Source organism: Maylandia zebra, linkage group LG7, assembly GCF_041146795.1.
Source record: "Maylandia zebra isolate NMK-2024a linkage group LG7, Mzebra_GT3a, whole genome shotgun sequence".
Taxonomy (NCBI): domain Eukaryota; kingdom Metazoa; phylum Chordata; class Actinopteri; order Cichliformes; family Cichlidae; genus Maylandia; species Maylandia zebra.
The window spans coordinates 31641580-31662347 of record NC_135173.1 but is presented as its reverse complement, the minus strand read 5'-3'; the positions used below and the strand labels follow the sequence as shown (position 1 = coordinate 31662347).

The 20768-nt window shown below is 43.6% G+C and overlaps 2 protein-coding genes across 3 annotated transcripts; both read left to right on the top strand.

Annotated features, from left to right (window-relative positions):
- Nucleotides 1-2511: 2511 nt before the first annotated feature.
- Nucleotides 2512-7739, top strand: thnsl2 (threonine synthase-like 2). 2 transcript variants are annotated; one of them, XM_004561883.5, is made up of 9 exons: nucleotides 2512-2767; nucleotides 3926-4157; nucleotides 4247-4441; nucleotides 4525-4677; nucleotides 4756-4995; nucleotides 6257-6405; nucleotides 6722-6847; nucleotides 6919-7073; nucleotides 7282-7739. In XM_004561883.5, the coding sequence occupies exons 2-9, from the start codon at nucleotides 3935-3937 to the stop codon at nucleotides 7505-7507; spliced, it is 1467 nt and encodes a 488-aa protein (XP_004561940.2). In that variant the 5' UTR covers nucleotides 2512-2767; nucleotides 3926-3934; the 3' UTR covers nucleotides 7508-7739. The 2 variants fall into 2 exon arrangements, with proteins under 2 accessions (XP_004561940.2, XP_004561941.2); XM_004561884.4 differs by lacking the exon at nucleotides 2512-2767 and adding an exon at nucleotides 3304-3444.
- A 2055-nt stretch (nucleotides 7740-9794) lies between these two features.
- On the top strand, nucleotides 9795-20724 carry dqx1 (DEAQ box RNA-dependent ATPase 1). The gene is made up of 12 exons (XM_004561882.5): nucleotides 9795-10124; nucleotides 11973-12338; nucleotides 13790-13983; nucleotides 14831-15284; nucleotides 16639-16938; nucleotides 17068-17167; nucleotides 18159-18317; nucleotides 18459-18650; nucleotides 18756-18881; nucleotides 19163-19353; nucleotides 19441-19631; nucleotides 19900-20724. The coding sequence occupies exons 2-12, from the start codon at nucleotides 12003-12005 to the stop codon at nucleotides 20108-20110; spliced, it is 2454 nt and encodes an 817-aa protein (XP_004561939.2). The 5' UTR covers nucleotides 9795-10124; nucleotides 11973-12002; the 3' UTR covers nucleotides 20111-20724.
- The last annotated feature ends 44 nt before the right edge of the window (nucleotides 20725-20768 follow it).

Here is a 20768-nt window from a genome sequence, read left to right as displayed (position 1 = left end):
TAATTTCAGTTTATTTAATGAAGCTGTGCAAAATATTAGGCTGGAAAAACACATTTGAGCTCTGTTTTAAAAACTGCAACCAGATCAGTATTAGACCCACTACAGGTTTCATAATGTGAAGCCACAATCAGATCTTTAGTCAGCAAGATTTTTTTTTTTTTCTAATCTTTCCTGACAATAAACTGCAGAAAACTTCAAAAAGTGCAGTTTGGGTAAAACTTTCAAGGCTCATATCACCATGTGAGATATATGGCTGCTTAAAACAAGTGATAACATATGACCGGCCTCCTTTCTACCTGCACTTTGATACCAGGGTTGTCCTCCAGCTGTGACTCCTGCTGTTTAAATGGGTTTTTCAACCACAAAAATATTTAGATCTCAGAAATTCTGGAAAGATTAAATAAATAAAAAAGCACCAAATTTCATCCCAGTTGCTGAGGTTCCATGTCCTGTTAGTGTACAAACAGCCATGGTGCTAAGATAAAATTATAAGTAGCTTCAATAAATGCACTGGCGTTATTGTACAAACAAAAATGAGCTGATTCTGAGGAGGTCCGCTGGGAACCTTTCTCATATTTTGCTGATTTTACATCAAATCTTCCGCACTTCTTGTTGTACTTTCTAACCTCTTACTGTCCATTGAGTAGTTAAGGGTTCAGTCAGATCTTCCTTTTCTGTTTTATGTTATAACAGACGAACGTTGAGGCCAAAGTTGCTTTGAGAGTTGAATTGAGAGGCCCACGTGCTGTTTAAGCATGTTTGTTAACATGCTTAAAATGCAACATCACTGTGACTGATACGAGGTTAAAGATCAGTAATCACGTTAAAAATCTGAGATTAGTTTTTCCCCCAAATAATCACAATTATGATTTTTACCATAAGTAGCCCTGCCACAGCTACACAGGTTGTTCACATTTCTGCTGACACTGTTAAATCGATCTTTCATGTTTCTGACTCCGCAAGGAACAAACGCACAACTACACTAATCTTTGTTTCCTGACAACCTGCAGCTGAAGTAAAATCTGCAGTTTTTGGGTTTTTTTGCATCTCAAGAAAAAGCCGGCATGAAAATGAAAGTATTGAAGTGTATTTTAGTCTCATTAAACCACTTCTGAACATCTGGAATATTCTGTTCAGTGTGAAAGAGCAAGTTTACGAAGACCAAAATTATTCTGTATTTTTACCATGTTGGGATTTTTACTTTTTTTATTTTGAGGGACTGTTACTAGTTAGATTCCCATGCTCCTCTTTTAATGTGTATTTATTTTTTATTTCCTGTGTGTGTGTGTGTGTGTGTGTGTGTGTGTGTGTGTGTGTGTGTGTTGAAGGGGGTGATGTTCTCTATACTCAGTCTTATATCAGTTATATGCATGGAATGGATTTTGTAAGATGATTTTTGTAAAACGTCTCCAGTGTTAAGACTTGTAAATATGTTTTTACATGTTTGCAGACGTGCATTAAAATGAACAATGGGATAAATCGCATGCCTCTTTCTTTCTGGTTTCAGAATAAGTCGGATTCTGTAAAAATTCTGTCTATGAGGACCCTACTTCTCCTGTGGCCTCTGTAAATACTTTCATGATGAGTTTATGATCTCAGCTGCTAGTTTCAAGTCTTTGGTCAAATAATTATCATGTTTTATTTACAATCATGATCTCATTTACAGTAAAAGTAATGTATGCCTTAGATTGGGCCTACCCTGAGATTAAGTCATGTTTTACAGCAGACAGTTTCACACATCATTACTGATAAACCACATGTTTTTCTTATCACAGATCGAAACAAGCACCAGCCTCCAGCACTGAAGTATAAAAGCTGCAGTTGCTCTAATGTTATCTTGAGGCTGGTTCTCACTCCTTCAAACTGTACTTAAGCTTAAAGTTAGTATATTAGGGGAATGAGCTGGAGTGCCTGAATTGGACCTAAAGACCATGTTTGTTTTGTTGATGCCTTTTGAAGAATTAACAGAATTATCTAACATGGTGTGACAGCCACAACAAACACTGAAGCTCTAAAATGAGTTCTGAAATCAGTGGGTGGTATCACAGTAGCTATGTACGTACACACGTGTACACACACACACACACACACACACACACACACACACACACACACACACACACACACACACACACACTTGCAGGGTAAGAGTAAAACAAAAAGACTTAATTAATCAGACATCCTCGACCCACATTACTGTTTTGTTTTTGTTTTTTACTGCACAGAAAGTGTAGACAATTCATCAATAATTTTTTTTTTTTTTTTTTTTTTTTTTGCATAATTTAATTAGTTTTACTCAAGCGTTGTGGGCATTTGTGTATCGTATGGTCCTAAATAACAGGAAACACATTACTCTTCAGGTAAGGTGACAACAGCGCATTGCTTTTACTACGGGTGGTTTATTACATGCATAAATAACTTTGAAACAACTCCGATACAGAAAGGGCCCGCTGCTGCTCTCCCATACTGAACACCAGCGGGTGCTGTTCCATCCTCCCACCGCAGGGGGCAATAATGAGCTCAGTTCGCTGATGAAAATGCTGCTTATGGATAAATAAGCTTCACACAAAGTTCACATTTCTTCACTATTAGATGTGTTTAAAGTAGGGTTTTTTTTTCAGTTGAGCAAAAGAGGGACACTAAGAAAGAAGAGTAAGATGTTTTTGCATACACGCACCGGTTTCCCTCCCCTGCTCCGTAAAAAACGTTAAGCTAACGGCCACTTCTCACTTCTCCCATCGTTTCTTCGGAACCCTGGAGACTGAAGGTAACTTGGCTAGTTTTAGCGGCTTTAAAAGCAAAAACTAACGCTTAAAATTAATGACTGCCTATTTTAGTGAACACAGAACCGCACACACTGCATGTTTGATGAGAATTCACTATGTTAAACTGATTTTTATTTATGAAGTCCTGATTGCTTTTTCTATTTTGGCTTGTGGTGAATGCAACCTTAGTCATGTGAAAACTGCTTTAGGAGCACCCCACTCAGCATATTAATATAGGTATAAACAGATTAGAAAACCCTGCAGAGGATAAACAAATGTTAGCTGACATGAAGTTACCGCTTTTGTTTACAAATATTCACTTAATCTAAAACGTGATAGAACAGTTAGATTTTATGTAACACAATCAAAATAATGAGAACCAAAGCTTATGTTAGAATCATGTGACGGTTATTCACTGTGTTTTATTTTCAGTGAATTCAGAAAATATTGCTGACATGGATGTGTGTGAAAACCTGGGAAAATCTTAGTTAGACTGACTTTATATTAAGTAAGTGTGTCCTGGTTTCAGGACGGTTGTTCCAAAGTCCAGGTTTTTTTCTTCCTGGTTAGTAGAGCCATGCCTCGAGGTTTAGAAAGCTTTGGTTAAAAAGCAACTCTGTGAGTTAGTTCTTCTGAATTATGAAAAAAGGACTGCAGCAGTTCTGCTCAGTGCGGAGCGGTAAGTGTGTGTTTTATAGTTGGCAGTGTGAAATGGGCTTTCTTTGTAGGAACAATATCTGCCACAAAATAATAATAAGTAAAATTTAAAGTGCTCATTTACTGCTTAATATAACTCATAAAGGTCACAACATGTTTGTGTTTACTCTAAAATCTGTTTATTCTGTGTCGCCACAGACAAAGCTGATTTGTTTTACACATGCACATTTACTCTTAGCGTTTTAGTCCTGCTTTCCAAGGATGTGTACAATGGCAGTCAAAACTTTCACCCATTCACATGTTGGTATTGTCTGTGTCAAGACTGCTGATGAACCTGTACCGATAACAACATAAAGTGTGGCTTAAATTCAAGCTTTTCTTATAAATTTTTGCTTTACAGAAAAACACACACATAGTTTCAGAGAAGTGCACCCTGGCAGATGATGCAGAATGATGTCACAGAACTCAGACCAGGATATGATGACTGTTACCTTCCTTCACAGGCGTGTAGGATGCAGTACTGCAGTACTCGTGGGGGGGTCAGGGGCTGGGACTTCCGGGAGGTGCTGTTTTCGGGCTATGCCCCAGATGGAGGGATGTTCATGCCGGAGAGTTTGCCTCTGCTGAGCCCCGACACCCTGAGGAGCTGGAAGGGGCTGTCCTACACCAAAGTAGTGATGGAGGTTGCTTCACTGTTCATCCCTCCTCAGCTGATCCCCAGAGACCACCTGGAAGGTGAGCTGGGGGGAAAAATTCACCGTTGCATGCAGGTAGAACTGATCAGATAATCAGTGAGTCCTGTTTCCCGTGGTTCTCTCTCCCAGTTCTCGTGGGTGAAGCCCTGTCTGGCTTCTCTGTGCCGGAGGTAGTTCGAATTGCCCGGCTGAAGGGGGGTCTGTCTGTCCTGGAGCTCTTCCATGGAGACACCCTGGCCTTTAAGGACCTGGCTATGACCTGCACTGTACGCTTCCTAAACTACTTCCTGCAAAAAGAGAACCGCAGGGCGACTGTTCTCGTAGGTGAGAGGGAAACATGTTTTTATTATGGGTTAAAACCAGAGAACTAGATGCAGGTGAAAAACTGGCATAAATGTCATCCTCAGGTACGTCTGGGGACACCGGCGGCTCGGCCATCCAGAGCGCCAAAGGTCTCCCTGGGCTGGACATGGTGGTGGTTTACCCCCGTGGACGCATCACTCCAGTGCAAGAGAAGCACATGATCTCTTGCTTGAAGGATAACGTCCATGTTTTTGCAGGTACACGCAGAGAAGCTCAAACAGCCACGTTTTTTATGGTTATAAAGTTTCTCTGAATCAATCTCACTCCGTCTGTAGCCGACGGCAGCTCTGATGACATAGACCAGCCACTGCGCCGCCTGTTTGCCGACCAGGAGCTTGTTAAGTCTCACGGCCTTATGAGCCTCAACTCAGTGAACTGGTCCAGGGTCATGATCCAGCTCGCCCACTTCGTCTACGCCTACTTGGAGCTCAGTGGGGTGAAGCAGGACGATGTGGGCGCAGCGCTGCCGGAGCTAGAGGTGGTGGTTCCCACGGGAGGGGCAGGAAACATCGCAGGTGGGTTGATAATGTAAGATTTCTCATCCATGTGAGAAATCTTGGTCAGACTGATCTGAGAGCCAAAGTAAAATCACCAGCATTACTTTTTTAAAAACCATTTTTATTTAAAAAGGGAGATTTCAGTTACTCAGTTTTATTTATTATTTTGTCAAAAATAACATCCGCTTATCTGGGTCCTGGCTGCAGGTCAGTGTCCTCAGCATCCAGGAAACATCAAGAATTTTCCAAATATGACACAAATAATGTTTTTCTTTATCGTTACAATCCATCCCGAGCTCTTCCCAGTCGCACGTTCCCACAACGCCACATCTAGAAGGTGTTCAGGAGGCATCCTGGTCGGATGCTGCACCACCTTCACTGACTCTTTTGATGTGGAGGAGCATCGACTCCTCTCTAAGCTCCTTGTCCTGTTTCTTAAAGTGTGAAGTTTTTCCACAGTTCGATTTCATACCCATGAAATGAGGTAAATTGATGCAAATTTACCTGATGATGCAGAAAGAAATGGATTTATCTGCAGATACTATATCACAGACCGTGGATTCTCCTAACGCTACCATCAGTCAGAAAAGGAGGAGGAGCTTAGTGATGTTTGAGCTTGAACTTCATGGATCAACTTTTCTATCAAAACAGAAGCTCAGCTCTCTTCAATGCAGCAGACCTTTGCAATGTCCTGATCACTGCAGACACTCTGTTTGGTCCTGGGGAAAGTTTATCCTACGTCCTAAGTAGACTAAGTATGATCCAAAGACGTCTATGAAGAAAAGACCAAGCGAGCACATCACTTTGCTTTGTACAGAATTACTGGGACCTGAGGTCAAGCTCGCAGGTGCACACCCAGTGGATGGGCCACATAGATCTGCAAGGTCCCATGGAAAAATTTGAAATAGTCACCAAAAAATCTTTCTCTCTTATTTTGAAACTGATGGTTTCCATTAGTCAGTATGTTTCCTGTCTGCAGCACATATATTTTGTTGAGTGTTAAGAAGAAAAGTGTCACCACAGCTGCCAGTAAGACTCTGAAAAGTCTTTTTCTAACACTAACCAAGTAGTTCTGTGATTTTGCTCAGTTCTCTCCAGACCCTTCTTTTCTTTCTCTTTCTTTTTCTGTATTAAAGTTAAATCATATACTCTTAGAATCTATGAACAGCTGTAATAATCTTGTCGTTTTGGTCCTCTTTTTTTCTGTGTGTCTGTCTCTCTGTCCTTACACTAGTGCCTCCTTATAAAAGCTGTTCCTGTCTCTTTTCTTTTTGGTCAGCCGGCCTCATCGTAAAGCAGATGGGACTCCCCTTGAAACTGGTTGCCATGGTGAATTCCAATGACATCGTGCACAGGATGGTAACCAGCGGTGACTTTTCCATGGCGGCTAATGTCACACAGACGTTGGCCCCGGCTATAGACATCCAGGTAGAGACACTACACCTGCTCATGTGTGCAGAGTGTATCTATTTCCTCCAGTCCTCAGACAGCCTGATGGCTTAAGCATTTTATTACAGTGCAGTTCCTCTGATGTTCACTTGAAGCTCTGACAGTCAGTTAAAATGTCCAACTTTACAGCAGATTTCCTCCTTTATATCAGCTGCACAGGGGTAAATCTCACCTGGTCTCACCTGTTTAAATTGTATAAATGCTTAAAGTTTCCATTATTAGAGGCGTGGCCTCTTTGACTGACAGGTGGGTGGTAACACAGGTGACATGTCTCTGGTTTATTTGTCTCCTGCAGGACCCATACAACATGGAGCGAGTGTTCTGGCTGCTGCTGGGCAGAGACGGTGCCAAAGTGAAGACGATGATGGAGGGGTTTCAGCGCTCGCGCCGACACTTGCTGCCTGAAAACCACCGCAGACTGGTACCCGCCACCTAGCTGGTTCACGCCAGTGCTTCTCCTCTGAGCTTCTAATCTGATTTTTTCCTTTTTAGCTGTCACAGGTTCTGTCGACGGGGACAGTGACGGACGAGGGGATCCTGGAGACCATGAAGAGCTGCTGGGAGGAGAACCAGTATGTGCTGTGTCCTCACACAGCTGTGGCAGTTTGGCATCACTACCACTGTCCTCACAGTGCCCAGCTCAACAGGTCAGACATGCCAAGTTTAAATATTCAGTCATATCACCTGTGCTCCCGCTGTTCTTGAGGCTCTCCTCTGCAGATATTTTATTCTGTGACAGATAATAATCAGCTGATAGTTCACTGAGTTGCTCTAATAAAGTTAGTTAGCAGTAGTAATAACCTGCTGGGAGGCATGTGACATCTGCGTGTTAAGTCCACTTTTCTCTCGTTACAGATGTTACATTGCAACTGCTTCTCCGGCCAAGTTTCAGGCAGCAGTGGAGAAGGCAGCTTTGACCTTTGACCTTCCAGAGGCGGTGCTGGCTTTGGAAAAGCTGCCGACCCGTTATCAGGAGCTGGAGCGGTGCCAGAACTGGTGCGAAGACTGGGAGGACAGACTGAGAGAGACAATCCAGTCTGTGAGCGTGGCGAGGAAGAATGGCATGACTTACTACACCTGAGTGGACATTAAACAGTTTTCAGGTCAGGTGACTGTGGCAGCACGTCGCTGATCTCTGAACCTGCTTATCAGGATTTAGTGAATGATATTGATGGCAAAGGAATCACGTGAGCCCTCAGGTGGACTTTGGTCTGTGGTGTCATATGACTTTTGTGTTTTCACACCTGAAACGAAGCCGTCTCTCCACAGCTTCAAACTGTATGTGACAAATAAAATGAAGCTAAATTCTATGACTTTAACCGTCTCAGCTGCTGTTTTTATCACTGTAGTCATGCAGTCATGGAAACACTAAAAGGATGTTTGAGGCCTTTATGTATTTTTAAGTTATGAGTTGGTCAACAGATAAAAACAGTCTAGCTTTCATGACAGCTCACCCTGAAATGTCAAATCCACATATTTTTGTACAAATACATTTTTGGCATGTCATTCTTCATCATATTTTGGCACCTACATATCAGGATCAAGTACTTTTTGTACTTTTGGGGCCTGGAATAATTTTACAACTTTTGTTTTTGTGTGTCATGTTGAAGAGGAATCAGCTGACGAAACCTTTAAACACAGCCACTGGTAAAACACTGCCCTCTGCTGGGGAATGTATCAATTAAAATTTCCAGATGGCAATTAAAAACACTACTTTAAATGTGAAAGTTTTCCAGATTTGAGGGAGGTTAAAAGAACACACACACACCAACAGATAAATATTCCTGTCACTATCACTTTTGTCAAAAATTATGGTAAGATTGCACATTTATTTTGATAAAATATACTCATTTTGGCTCCTTAAAGCTGCCCTGTGACCAAATGACTGAAAAAACATGTGGTTTAAAGTAAATACTAATATATGAATACAGAAAGGAAGGTGGAGGAACCTAAATAAATGTAGACATACATAAATATCCAAATATATTTATAAAAATGAGAAATATAGATTTATAAATTTCATTAATGAAATATAAAGATTTAGAAATAAATATAAAAATACAGGAATACATATGTGCAAAAATATAAATAAATTAGTTAATTAAACTGCTTACTGGATGTGGCTATAGATATACTTTATATTAGATAAATATCAGTGAAGTACAGCAAATTTTAAAATACAGATACAGGAATAAATACTTGCATCATGCCATAATAAATGAAGAAATAAATATTTAAAAATAAATCTTCATAAATAATCAACACAAAAAATACAGAATTAAACAAATTATTGTTAAAATATATTTAAAACAGATAACAATCAGTGTATACATACTGAAATAAATCAATCTAAACTATTAATTATGAAAATACAGAAATATATGAAATACAGACACATGAGTATAAAATTACATAAAGAATTTTTTTAAAGCTTACTCATCAAACATCAAAACTAACATTCATTCGTATTCTGGGGCCTGAATCTCCTCCATACCTGCTTCATGCCCTGAGGGGCGGGGCTATGGCTCCCCACACTCCCTAGCAGATCGTTACATGGAGAAACCTTTTGAATACAAGCGTGCTGATCCACACAGGTGTGCACACAGGTGTACACACGGGTGTTCACAGACACAAACTACACCTTTCTTGGCTGCTACCTCAAAGCACATTGTGCGCTCTCGATCTTGCGTACTGCACAATAACATGTAATATTTAGTATCTACCGTTAGCTAGTTTATTGTGATGATGTTGTATTTATTATGTTGCTCTTTCTTGTTTGTTTTCTCTTCTGTTTTCTCTTATCTCCATACAGGTGATCCAGGTGTTTTGTTTGTTTTTCTTTTTTTTTTCTTCCCCCCTTCCTCACCATCTCTTCTCCCCTCTATTTTCTTTCTCTCCCTCTCTTTCTTTCATTCTTTCTCCCTGTCCTATCCCCCAGTCATGTCTGTAACAACCGAAAATCAAATTAAATAAATATAGAATTATAATAAAGGTCAGTCAAACTGACCAATATGGCAAGGCCATGATGAATTGTTGCCTTCAGGCAACAATTCTGATGTCTAAAGATCCAAAGGAGACAGGCAAAAAGTTTTGATTTATTTAAATATTTATTCATTTTTGTGTGATATTGTACCCTTTTTGTATTTTATTTTATTCATTTGTTTTTAACAATCTTAATTCTTCTCGTATTACCGTGGTTATGTCTCGTTGTCGCGCCACAGAACTGCTGACCTTGATGTCCAAATAGTACACATAATTTTAATTTCTTCATAAGTAAAAAAACAAATAAAGGGAATGTGGGAGGGGAAAATGGAAGAAAATATTAACTGGGCTGTCTTTACTCAAGTAAAAATGTCGAACTTGTTCCGTGAACGCCTCTCTGTCACGCTCTGAACTCTCCGAGGTTTCCTCAAAGTAACACGAGCTTTGACAGCTCGACGTGCCAACATGGCGGCTGGCAGCTAACGCAGACGCCTCCTCCTCCGTCTTTATCTTTGTCAGCAGTGAAGAGATCAGCGGGCCCGGGGAAGATTCACGGAGAGGGCCGGTGAGCGGATGTCTGTCCCGGTCTCTGTCTCGCTGTTATCCGGTACGTGAAGCCGGCTTTTTTTCTGAACCGACAGCAACAACAACAGGAGGAGCGGAGGGCGGGCTGGTTCAGCGGGGCTTCTTCACCTGTCGACCGGTATGTCTCTCAGGTAAGAAGGCGTACCTGTGATGGCTCGTTGCTGTGCTGGCTTTCCTCCCTCCTCTCGGCCAAGTCAGGTGACCCGTTGGCATTAAAATGGCTCTCAGAGATAAGAAAAGAGGAGCGGGCGGCTGACTGCTGTGACATTAGTCTGCTTAAATAGACTCGTCAGGCTTATTAAGGTTAAGGGTCAGAACGGTGCCACATCACCCTGATACAGGCTTATTTCTCAGAGACTGTTTTTAAACCCGAGTTTCTCCTAAACAGAGACTCCACTGTCTCTGCTGTAGAGTCACAAGAGAAGGTCTTTTGTTTGTCATCCAAATCTAATCAGTGGTTTTCATTAACACCTGAACCTGGTGGTGGCTCCACCCATGAGTGATTCATATTAGATAATCCCCTCCACTTATTCTGCTCCAAACTTTTTATTTCTGGACTGAACTGAATAGCTTTGCATGAGTCACACTTCAAAATAAACCTTCTTTATTATATAATGGTCTTATTTAGCTTTTCTCTCTTTAATTATTGGCAGAAGTGGGTGGAGCTTCTGTGTGACTGAGATGGCATGTTAGGAATATCCCCTCTGCCAGAGGCTGATATGATGGGTTCAGCCCAGCCACATCCAACCCAACAGTTTTCAGTAGCTGAATAGAACAAGGAAGCAGCCATCGACATGAACGACCTGCTTCTGTTTCTCATCTTTCATTAAAAACAGATCCATTCTGCTCATTTCAAGCTATGTATTGAGCATATGAGTAGCTTAGCATGCTTCAAATTAAAAAATAATCCTCCTTCATCTTATACAGTCCTCTTCTGATTGGTTGCTCCTTGTAAACAGAAGTGGGTGGGCTACTGAGCAGGAGTATCCAGGCGGTCTGAGTAGTTTTTGTCACCGTAACACAATCGAGGAGTTTTTAATGATAATTAATAATACAGTACATATCAAAAAACATGTCCTCAAGCTGCAGAGAGGCTTAAATAAAATCTATTGATGTGCTGTCTGGATAGATGGGAGCAGGATTAGGGGGGTTAGTGTGAAGTGGGAAGGGAGGCTTATTAGCAGCATATCTGGAGACTGTAAAGAAGACATAGAAAAGGATGAATGTTGGGAAACCAGCAACAAAGGCCGAGTGCTGAAAAGCAGCACAGGTGGATAAATTTGGCTTGGCGCCGGCACATTTGGCAGGGCTGAGTATTTGATTATGGAGCTGCTGTCATCCGGTGTGCTTCTGGTCTGACTCCGGCACACCTGAAACCACACAAACACAAAAAGGAGACGCTCAGGGAGGGGCGCAGGTCAGCAGGAGGGAAAGGGAGGTGGAGGAGGGTGTGGCACATGAAGCAAAATCTGTAGACGGCCTCTGTCATCTGTTTAACTTCCACCTGCTGGTTTTGGTTTTGCTTTGTGTGTGTTTGGATGTTTTTGGCCATGCAGAGTACTTTTTGCTGTTTACATAAAGACACCTCGCAGTTCCCACTGAACTGAGTCAAACCCTGAGGACCGCTGGAGAAATTAGGCGTGATCATGATCTAAAAATAGATCAAAAATTGAACTCTCGCTGCACATCCCTACCTCAGTGTTTTCCCTCTTCTTGTGCTTTTATCTGCTTCTCTGGCTTCCTCACACATTAATAAGTGAGCCGAGCAGCAGGCACCCAGCGGGTGTGTGCTGCAGCTGTCTGATGACCACGGTGGCGTCTGGGCGGAGACGCACATTCCTCAGCTACATACCAAACATGATGGTTCCTGTGAAGTCTCAGGAAGTAGTCTGGGCCCTCAGACTCTTCCTCTCTGGTTTTGCAGGAATTGGTGAACTTTGCTCGTTGTGACCTTTAGTTGTTTTTTTTTCTCTCTGCAGGTAATCTAAGGAATCTCAGATAACCTGCTGATGATGTCATCACCGATGGCAGCAAAGCCATCCACTGCCTCTGCCTCCCAACTTCGGCCCTCCACAGCTCTGGACTCACTGTCCGTGTCTTCCCTCTTAAGCGGGGATCTGGACGATGAAGAAGATGGAGGAAGTCGAGGCGGTGAGGATGAAGGACTGGGAGACCTGGAGGTGAACCCTTATGATGGTTTGCCCTTTTCTTCGCGATACTATGCCCTGCTGGAGGAGAGGCAGCGCTTTCCAGTGTGGCGACTCAGGCAGAGTCTGCTGGAGCACCTCGAGAGCCACAACATGGTCCTACTGAGCGCGCCCAGTGGGTCTGGGAAAAGCACGCAGGTAACCACAGGCAGGAAAACGTTTTTTGTTTTGTTTTTTTCGAAAATGTAACAAAGCCAGTCAGATCTGTGACTGCCTCCCAGTTGCTCCCATTTAGAAAATTTCCTAATCCATATTTTCATTCTTGGACTCTACTAGAGACGCTTTGCATGACTTGCATCAAAATAATCCCTCTTTATCTTACACTTGGCTTGATTTTTGGTCTTTTCTTTGTAAATTCAAACTGTGTTTTGAGTTTTGCTGGTTTAGAAGCCTGTGTGCTTTACGGTGGTTTTACTGGTCTCACTCATTTAAGATCAGACTGAGCTGTATGTGTCCAGTCTGACACCCGGTCTTTTAACATGACTCGTGTGTGGAGCCAGCCTCAAGTGGACATCAGAGGAACTGCAGGCCTGGAGGTGGTTTCTGTGCTGGGTCTGTCTCTCAGGGACAATCTGGTTATCTATATGCCTGCTCCATAGTTACATCCACCCACAGGCTAATGAATGACACCATTAAACCAATGTGATAGATTCACAGTGCTGTGCTGTAACCTGAACGCTCATTTAGTCCTGAAACACCCACAGATCTCATTTCCAGCACCACCTCCTCCTCCTCCTTGTGAGTCTTTATGTGCTCGTTGCTTCGGTCTCTGTTGATCGGCTGTTTTCTGTGATACCTTCACTTTGTCTTTCTTTTTGTGTTACAGCCTTTATCTGCGCTGTCTGTTTATTAACCTGAATCTGGGTCACATATCTGTTATCACTTTGACCTTTGCCCCTCAGTGCGCTCGCTGTATGTCAGTAATTTCTTCTGTTTTTACTCAGTGTTGATGAGTCCTGATTTCCTCTTCAAGGTTTAATTTAGAAGAACAAAAACGTGTCATAAGGGTACATTTTTGTCTATTCTGGGTCTGAATATTTTGCTTATTTTGTATTTAATTCTTTATTCTTAGTTTGGGTCCCATCAGCTTCCCCCTCCTCCTCTTAAGATCAAATGAAAGCTTTGATTAAATATGGATTTAAGCTCCATTTAAGGCCCAGCTTGTTCTCTTTGGTAATGTGTGGATGACACTTGTTGGCAGTTTATTTATTGCTGTTAATAAGGGATGGATGTAGCCATGGTGATGTCACCCACTGGTTTCTGCACCTTTTGAAGATGACTAAACGTAGGTCATGTGCAGGTTTTGGGACTTGTGCACTGGTTTCTTGTGGTGTCTGAGGTCATGCAGCATGGCGGTGGTTGTCTGGTCGCAGCCATGGCAGGCTCAGTGAGCAGACTTGACTAGCAGACGAGGGCAAGAGAACCAATCACAAGCAGCACTCAGAATTTGAATGCTTACAGCCAAATGACAGCAGTCCATCCAAAAGCTCATGATGTTGCGCAAGTATAGTGTGAATTATAGGCTTTGAAGAACTTTATTAAGTCTAAAAACATTGTGTGACCTCTGTCCTCCCATGTGCTCACTGCAGGTTCCTCAGTGGTGCGTGGAGTACGCGCTCTCCTACGAGTTCTCTCATGGCCTCGTGTGCTGCTCGCAGCCTCACTCGGTGGCGGCGGTGAGTCTGGCCCTGCGCGTGGCCGATGAGATGGACCTCAGCCTGGGTCTGGAGGTCGGCTACAGAGTGCCCAACGATGACGGCTGCACGCCTGACACCATGCTCAGGTTAGATCCTTTTGAAATCTTACGCTGTTTTCAAAGTAATTTCATTTCTGTAGTGGCAAATAAAAAGTATTCAGATTACTCTGAAATTTCTCCTTTACTCTGTCTCTTGTACCTTTTTAGATACAATATATTTTTAAGATAAATGCTTTTTATTGTGAATTATAATGTTATTTAAAAAATGAGGCACACAGTGCATAGAACAGAGCAGCACTGCTTCTTGTTGTCAGTATCAAACAATTAGGTAATCGTAAGTAAAAGTAATTAATCTGCGATAAACCTTAGACTGCTCTGAATCTTTGCTTCAATATTTACACTAGATATTGTCTTTCTTCTGCTTTCAAGATCAGCTGCCATCACTTCATAACACGTTTACACTCTAATCCAGCAGGTACAGGCAGTATATCTTATAAGCATTGGATGATGCCCCTCTGCAGGCTTTCAGAAGGTGATCAATCAGGGGGGTCTTAAAAAGACGGGAGCTGAAATGGCTCGTTTCAGTTAGATGAACAGAGTGGTTACATAAAGGCTCGATAAAAGATAAATAAGGATTGCTTTGAACGGAGCTACTGCAGCTCGTTCCCTGTTCTCATTTAACTCACAACAAGGAAGCAAGTATCAAATTATTCCTTTTTGTTATTCTTTGAAAAGTCTCTGAAACAAACCTGCATGAAACATTTGATCCATGTTAAAGTCTAAACTTCTGCATCTCTGGATTTCTTTGGTTCTGGATGAAAATATTCCTCTGCCTTTCTTCTGCCCACAGCCTCACCATCAATTCTTATACTCTGTACACTTTAGTTTCCTCTGAGATTGATCCACGTGTCCTGTTTTGATGCCCTCTCCGCAGGTTTGTCAGCGACACGCTGTTGCTGGAGGAAATGATGTCAGACCCCCTGCTGCATCAGTACGGCGTCGTGGTCTTGGATGAGCTCCAGGAGCGCACAGTGCCCACAGACGTGCTGCTTGGCCTGCTGTGCGACGTCTGCCGCCAAAGGCCTGACAACTTCCGAGTGGTCCTCCTCACTCACCCCACTCTCGCCCCTCGGCTCGCCACCTTCCTGGGACCCTCTGTCCCTCACCTCTCCTTGGACAACCTCCCCTCAGAGCCTGCTAATGGAGACCAGGAGGAGGAGGGAGAGGGTGGAGCAGTGGAAAGGAAGGCTGTGAACGTGGAGGTGGAGACACTGTACAGGGAGCTTTCAGCGGGAAAGGAACCCACCGCCGTCGCATGTCACATGGTGCTGGATCTGCACCGGAGAGGAGAGGAAGGAGACGTGATGGTGTTTCTGGCCAGTGCACAGGTACACGAGTAAACGGCCACGGAGAAGAAAGTAGATCCTCCGAGGTTTTTTGTGACAGAATATCTTTAAAAATTAATCTCCACATCAGCAGGCATGAAAATTATTTAAATACAACCTCTAATGAAGGAAAGCATGACTCATTTAACAAAAACTAAACCAAAGACTGATTTAATAATGATGTACACTATATTAATGCCATAGGAAATTAGTCTGTAGGAAATTAGTCCTCTGCATTTAACCCATTCACTCAGTGAAGCAGTGGGCAGCCACCAATCCAGCACTCGGGGAGCAGTGTGCGGAGACGGTACCTTGCTCAGGGGTACCTCAGGGTTCGGTGGATTCGATCCCCCGACCTTCCAATCATGGAACCACCCACTGAGCTATCTCTGTTTCAAACAAAGTAAACAACGCCTGGGCCTGTTGGTACAATGACCCCTGATCTTATTCCTTTAACACAGTGTTTAGTTTTTACACTTTAACACAAAGCAAATTACCCAAACCGATCTTCATTCTTTATTCTGAGTTGTAGAGTTTCACCACCTTTGTCCTGCAGAGCAGTGAAATAAGGTCAGCTCCGCCTGAGAGGCGTCTGGGGCTTTGCAGGTGTCTGATGTCTCAGCTCAAATGAAACTACAAATATGCAGAAATCCCTCATGTGCTTTCTGTACATATTGACCTTCACTTTAGACTCTCATTTAAACTCCCTTTGTGTCAACATCACCACACCTCCTGCTCCTTCACTCACTGTTGAGGCCTTGTCTCCCTCGAGGGTGGTTTAGTTAGGATTACCTGGAGTGGAACACTGTCAAGTTCTTTTTAAATTGCCACTAAGTGACAATCAGCTCGTCCTCAGTTTGGAGAAGCAACGCTAGAAAAGAAGGACAGCTGCAGGTGACAGCAGGCCACCTAAAAACATTCACTCTGTTAAGTGTGCTCTTTATTTAGAACATTTTGACTTCTTTGTCTTCTATCAGAGAGCTAAAACCATCAAACTTTGGCAGGAGCATCATTTAACCTCACAGAGCACAAGCTAGGTGAGGGTTTTTTGTGCTTGTTTGTTTGTGGAAGGTGTTTCATTTTTAGAGAAATGCCCCAAAAGGAACCAACAGCGCAAACAAGAGGAAATCGGCAATGGAGGCAAAACCGGTTACGTATCAGGTTGTAAATGTTTATTTCTGCTTTAATGTCAGGCACTTTAACACGGGAGAGTATGGGGCCTCACTGCTGTAGCCCCAGTGGACATCAGGGGAACTGCAGCTGTTGGTGCTTTTTCAGCCTGGTGATGAAAACATGTCCCCTGAATCACACCCTCACAGTGGATTTGATCATGTCCTGTCTCCTCTCTGTTAAACAGGAAATAGAAGAGTGCGCCGCCCTGCTGGAGAAGGAGTGTGTAGCTTTGAGTCCTCAGCTCGGCGCTCTGCGACTCCTCCCCCTCCATGCCGGACTGGGTGGGCTTACACAGCGGATCTACGAGTCCGACCCTGATGCGTCCACCCTGAGGGAGGACGGCAGCTCTGAGGACAGCTCGGCACTGGGAGCTGGAGGTGTGGGCAAAAAAAGGAAAGTCATCCTCACCGATGCACTTGCAGAGGCATCCTTCTCACTGCCCGGAGTTCGCTACGTCATCGACATGGGGCTCCAACTAAAAAATGTGAGTTTGTTTTTGTATCAACAGCAATATTTCATGTAAAAGTACTCTTTTTTTTTATTATCACTTAATAAGCTTTACGCATATTCAGGCCTGTTTTTGAGCTTGAATTTAATTCATGTTCTGTGGCAGGTTTATAATCCACAAATAAGAGCGAACTCTCAGGTTCTGAGGACGATCAGCAAACACCAGGCCGACATGCGCACTCAGAGGGTGAACAGCCACCTTCCAGGTACGCATCTGTTCAGGTTTCACTCCCACACAAATGCTTCCTGAGGGTTAACAGTTTGCTGAAGAGTTATGAAGCACTGACTGAGCTAATCACAGCTCAAAGACTGAAAGATAAAACTCCATTGGTATTTCCCATAGACTGTAAATAAAAGATGTCCATAGCTGCCATGATGTCACCTGCTGGTTTCTCAACTTTGGTGGTGAGAGTCTGAAGTGACCGTTGATCTAATTTTAAGTTTGCACATATTTGCACCCCCAGCTGGTCGCAGCAGGTGCAGCCCCTACCTGAGCCTGATTCTGCTGGAGGCTTCTTCGTGTTAAAAGGAAGTTTTTCCTTTCCACTGTCACTAAGTGCTTGATTATAGGGTGTATTGCAGTATCTACCATTTTAAGGCAGCAGAACAGCTCATCTTTACAGTCGCTCCAGGCTGAACAGCTGCCGGGTAACTTTAAATGGCCTGAAATTGATTTAGTGACAGCAGCTCACTGAGGTTTAGTTTAGATGTAATTTTACCAACTGATTAAAGGCAAAGGGAGCGACAAATTCTAACTTTTCTAACTAATCCCCCAAAATAAGCTCAGTGCAGGATTTAGGGACAAACGGTAACTTCCAAAACCTTTCAGTAGATGATAGCATAAATGTATCAGTGATGGTTTTACAGAAGTAAAAGAAGACCATTAAACATGAGCAGAATACAGCGGGGATTAAATGGTTTTAACTTTAGGTGACTGTGAGGTGTAAAACAGGGTCGTCCATGTAGTTATAGTGCAGTTCCTCTCGGCAGACTGCATGCTGCCATCTTATGGTAAAGTTTGGTATTACATGGACAGGGAGAGGCCTAGCTCTGTATCTTTCTTCACACTCTGCTGGCTGCTTTGGATAATTCTGGGAGGATTTGAACTATTTTTAAACAGGAGTTTACAGAAAATACCTTTAACACCTGCAGTGTTTCACCATGGCTGTTAACTGTGTGACTTCTCTCACTTTTTAGGCCTGTGCCTGCGTCTGTACTCCCAGTCCCTGTATGAAGAGGGGATGGCGGAGGCTCACTGTCCAGGTGTGATGGAGGAGAACCTCAGCCACCTGGTGCTGCTGCTGAAGAGGCTGGATATTGCTGACATGGGGCAGTGCAAGTTCCTGGACAGACCAGGTGACTTTTTGCAAACCTCCTCTGTGCCACAGAGCACACAGTGAAGGAGGTACACGTTTGTACCCATGCTAAGGAGACAGTCCAAACTGGTAGTAGTTTGGATTTACCCTCATACCCTCCTCTCTCTGCCCCTCCCCCCAGCCCCTGAGGCCCTGATGCAGGCCCTGGAGGACCTGGACTATCTGGCAGCGCTGGACGACGACGGAAACCTGTCGGAGGTCGGCATCATAATGTCAGAGCTGCCCTTGGAGCCGTCGCTGGCGAAAGCCCTGATCGCCGCCTGCGAGTACGACTGCGTCGACGAGCTGCTCACGATAGCTGCGATGCTCACGGGTAAGCAAGCATTGCAGGAAGTGAAGCCCGATGAGAGACATTCGTTCTACATTGACTCTTTTAATAAAGAACATTTGATCTGATCTTTGTGTTTTCTTGTTGCAGCTCCTTCCTGCTTCGTCACTGCAGAGCCCAGCAGAGAGGAGGCTGCCGTCACACACTGGAGGCCTCTGATGCACACAGAGGGAGATCACATGACTCTCATCAATATATATAATGCCTTCTTGGAGCGTACGTACACTTAACCTTCATCACAGATGTACTGTGCTCAGCAGTGATGGTGCAATATTTTTCAGAAGCTTTAGGCAACTTTTTTCCATGAAACAGAAATTTAACAGAACAGCCCGTGGACCCGTTTCCATGCTGTATTTGACATTAATCAAGTTGAAGCCTAAAGGAAAAAAAACAACCCAAAAACATTTTCACTGTTTTCTGGGTACAAGTCCTGAAATTCAATAACTGCTTCTGCTGGTTCCTCTGATTGCTGGCCGGCCTGTGTGTGATCACTGCAGACAATCAGGATGAGGCCTGGTGCACGACGAACTTCCTCTGTCACGCCGCCCTGCGATTGGCTGTGGTGATCAGGGCGCAGCTGCTGGAGGTGATGCAGCGGATAGAGCTTCCCGTTTCTCCTCCCACTTTCGGATGCCAAGACAACTGCACGAACATCAAGCGGGCTCTCATCTCAGGCTTCTTCCTCAAAGTAAACTCCTCATTTTAAAAATATTTTTACCCATATTTCTGCTCTTCCACTTGGTGAATTTGTGTAACACTGACTCCTCCTCCTCAGGTGGCTCACGATGTGGACGGCTCCGGTAACTACCTCCTGCTAACTCACCGCCACGTGGCTCACCTTCACCCCTTCTCCTCTTACCTGTGTCGACAGCCGCGGCCCGACCCCCCCAGTTGGGTCCTCTATCACGAGTTCACCATCTCCCGCGACAACTGCATTCGCATCGCCTCTGACGTCCACCCACAGATGTGAGTTAAAGCTGCAAATTGGCTGCAATGTAGTAAAAAAGTGGCTTCATGCAACTTTATTAAAGTGAAAAACATTTTTAATCCCAGTGTCTGAGCACATTATAATCTAATTTAAAAATCAGACCCTCCACAACGCTCTCAGCTGCCTCGAGCAGCCTGTGAAGGATGAGGGCGTAAAAGAGTCGTGTTTTGAGACGCTGTTGTCACTTAGTGCTGATTATTATCACCTTTAAGCATCTCTGTTGACGCCTATCGTGATTCCTCATAGGCTTGTGGAGCTGGCGCCACAGTACTTCCTTGGAAACCTGCCTTCGAGTGACGGGAAGGAGCTGCTGATGGAGCTGCGGCAGAGCCTAGAGCCGCCAGGGTTGTACGATCAGGAGGGGGCGGCGCAGGAGCACGGCCGGAGTCCTAGAGACGCTGAGGGGGGGCAGGAGCCTCACAATCAGTCCAGCACTGAGCTCTGCGTCATCCAATGAGAAGGGAGAAGGGGCGGAGCTTCTCAGGAGAGGATTCTGAAGACTTGGCGGTCTTCTTGATGTGACTTTACACGTGCAACACTAATGTACAGTCCTGTGTGTCTCCTCCTCTGTGTGGCGGCTATGAACATTCACACCTCCTCATTTCCTCTTTTTTTGTTTTTGTTGTTGACTTTATTTAAAAATGAATCTCAAACATTTGCTTTTATTTAAAGAGAGATTTCTATGTTTCTATGAATTTAGAGTTTTAAATTAAAGACAAAAAGGAAGGAGCGATGAGGGTGAAATACCGGAAGCAATACTCCCTGTTAGTGTACGACCTTTGACCTCTATGCAGACGCCCATGAAGAGGTGCTTCTCAGGGCTCACTGTGATCTGTTGTGATGCTGATGCTTCCCAGCTGTTTTGATACAGTTTTCTTGCTCAGTCTTTTCCCTTTTTAATAGAATTTGTGTCGGTGCAAAAACTGCTTTGAATAAAGTGAAGTTTTTCATGTTTTCAGGATTTCAGCTGAGTGATTTTGCACTGTGTAGCTACCTGAGTTTTAACCTTTAAAGTCGCTTTACTGTAAGATTTAAAACTGTCAGTTATTAAAGAGAATTGCCTCCTCCAAAGAGTCTGTTGGTTTGTCAGTGAGATTACACATAAATGATGAGGC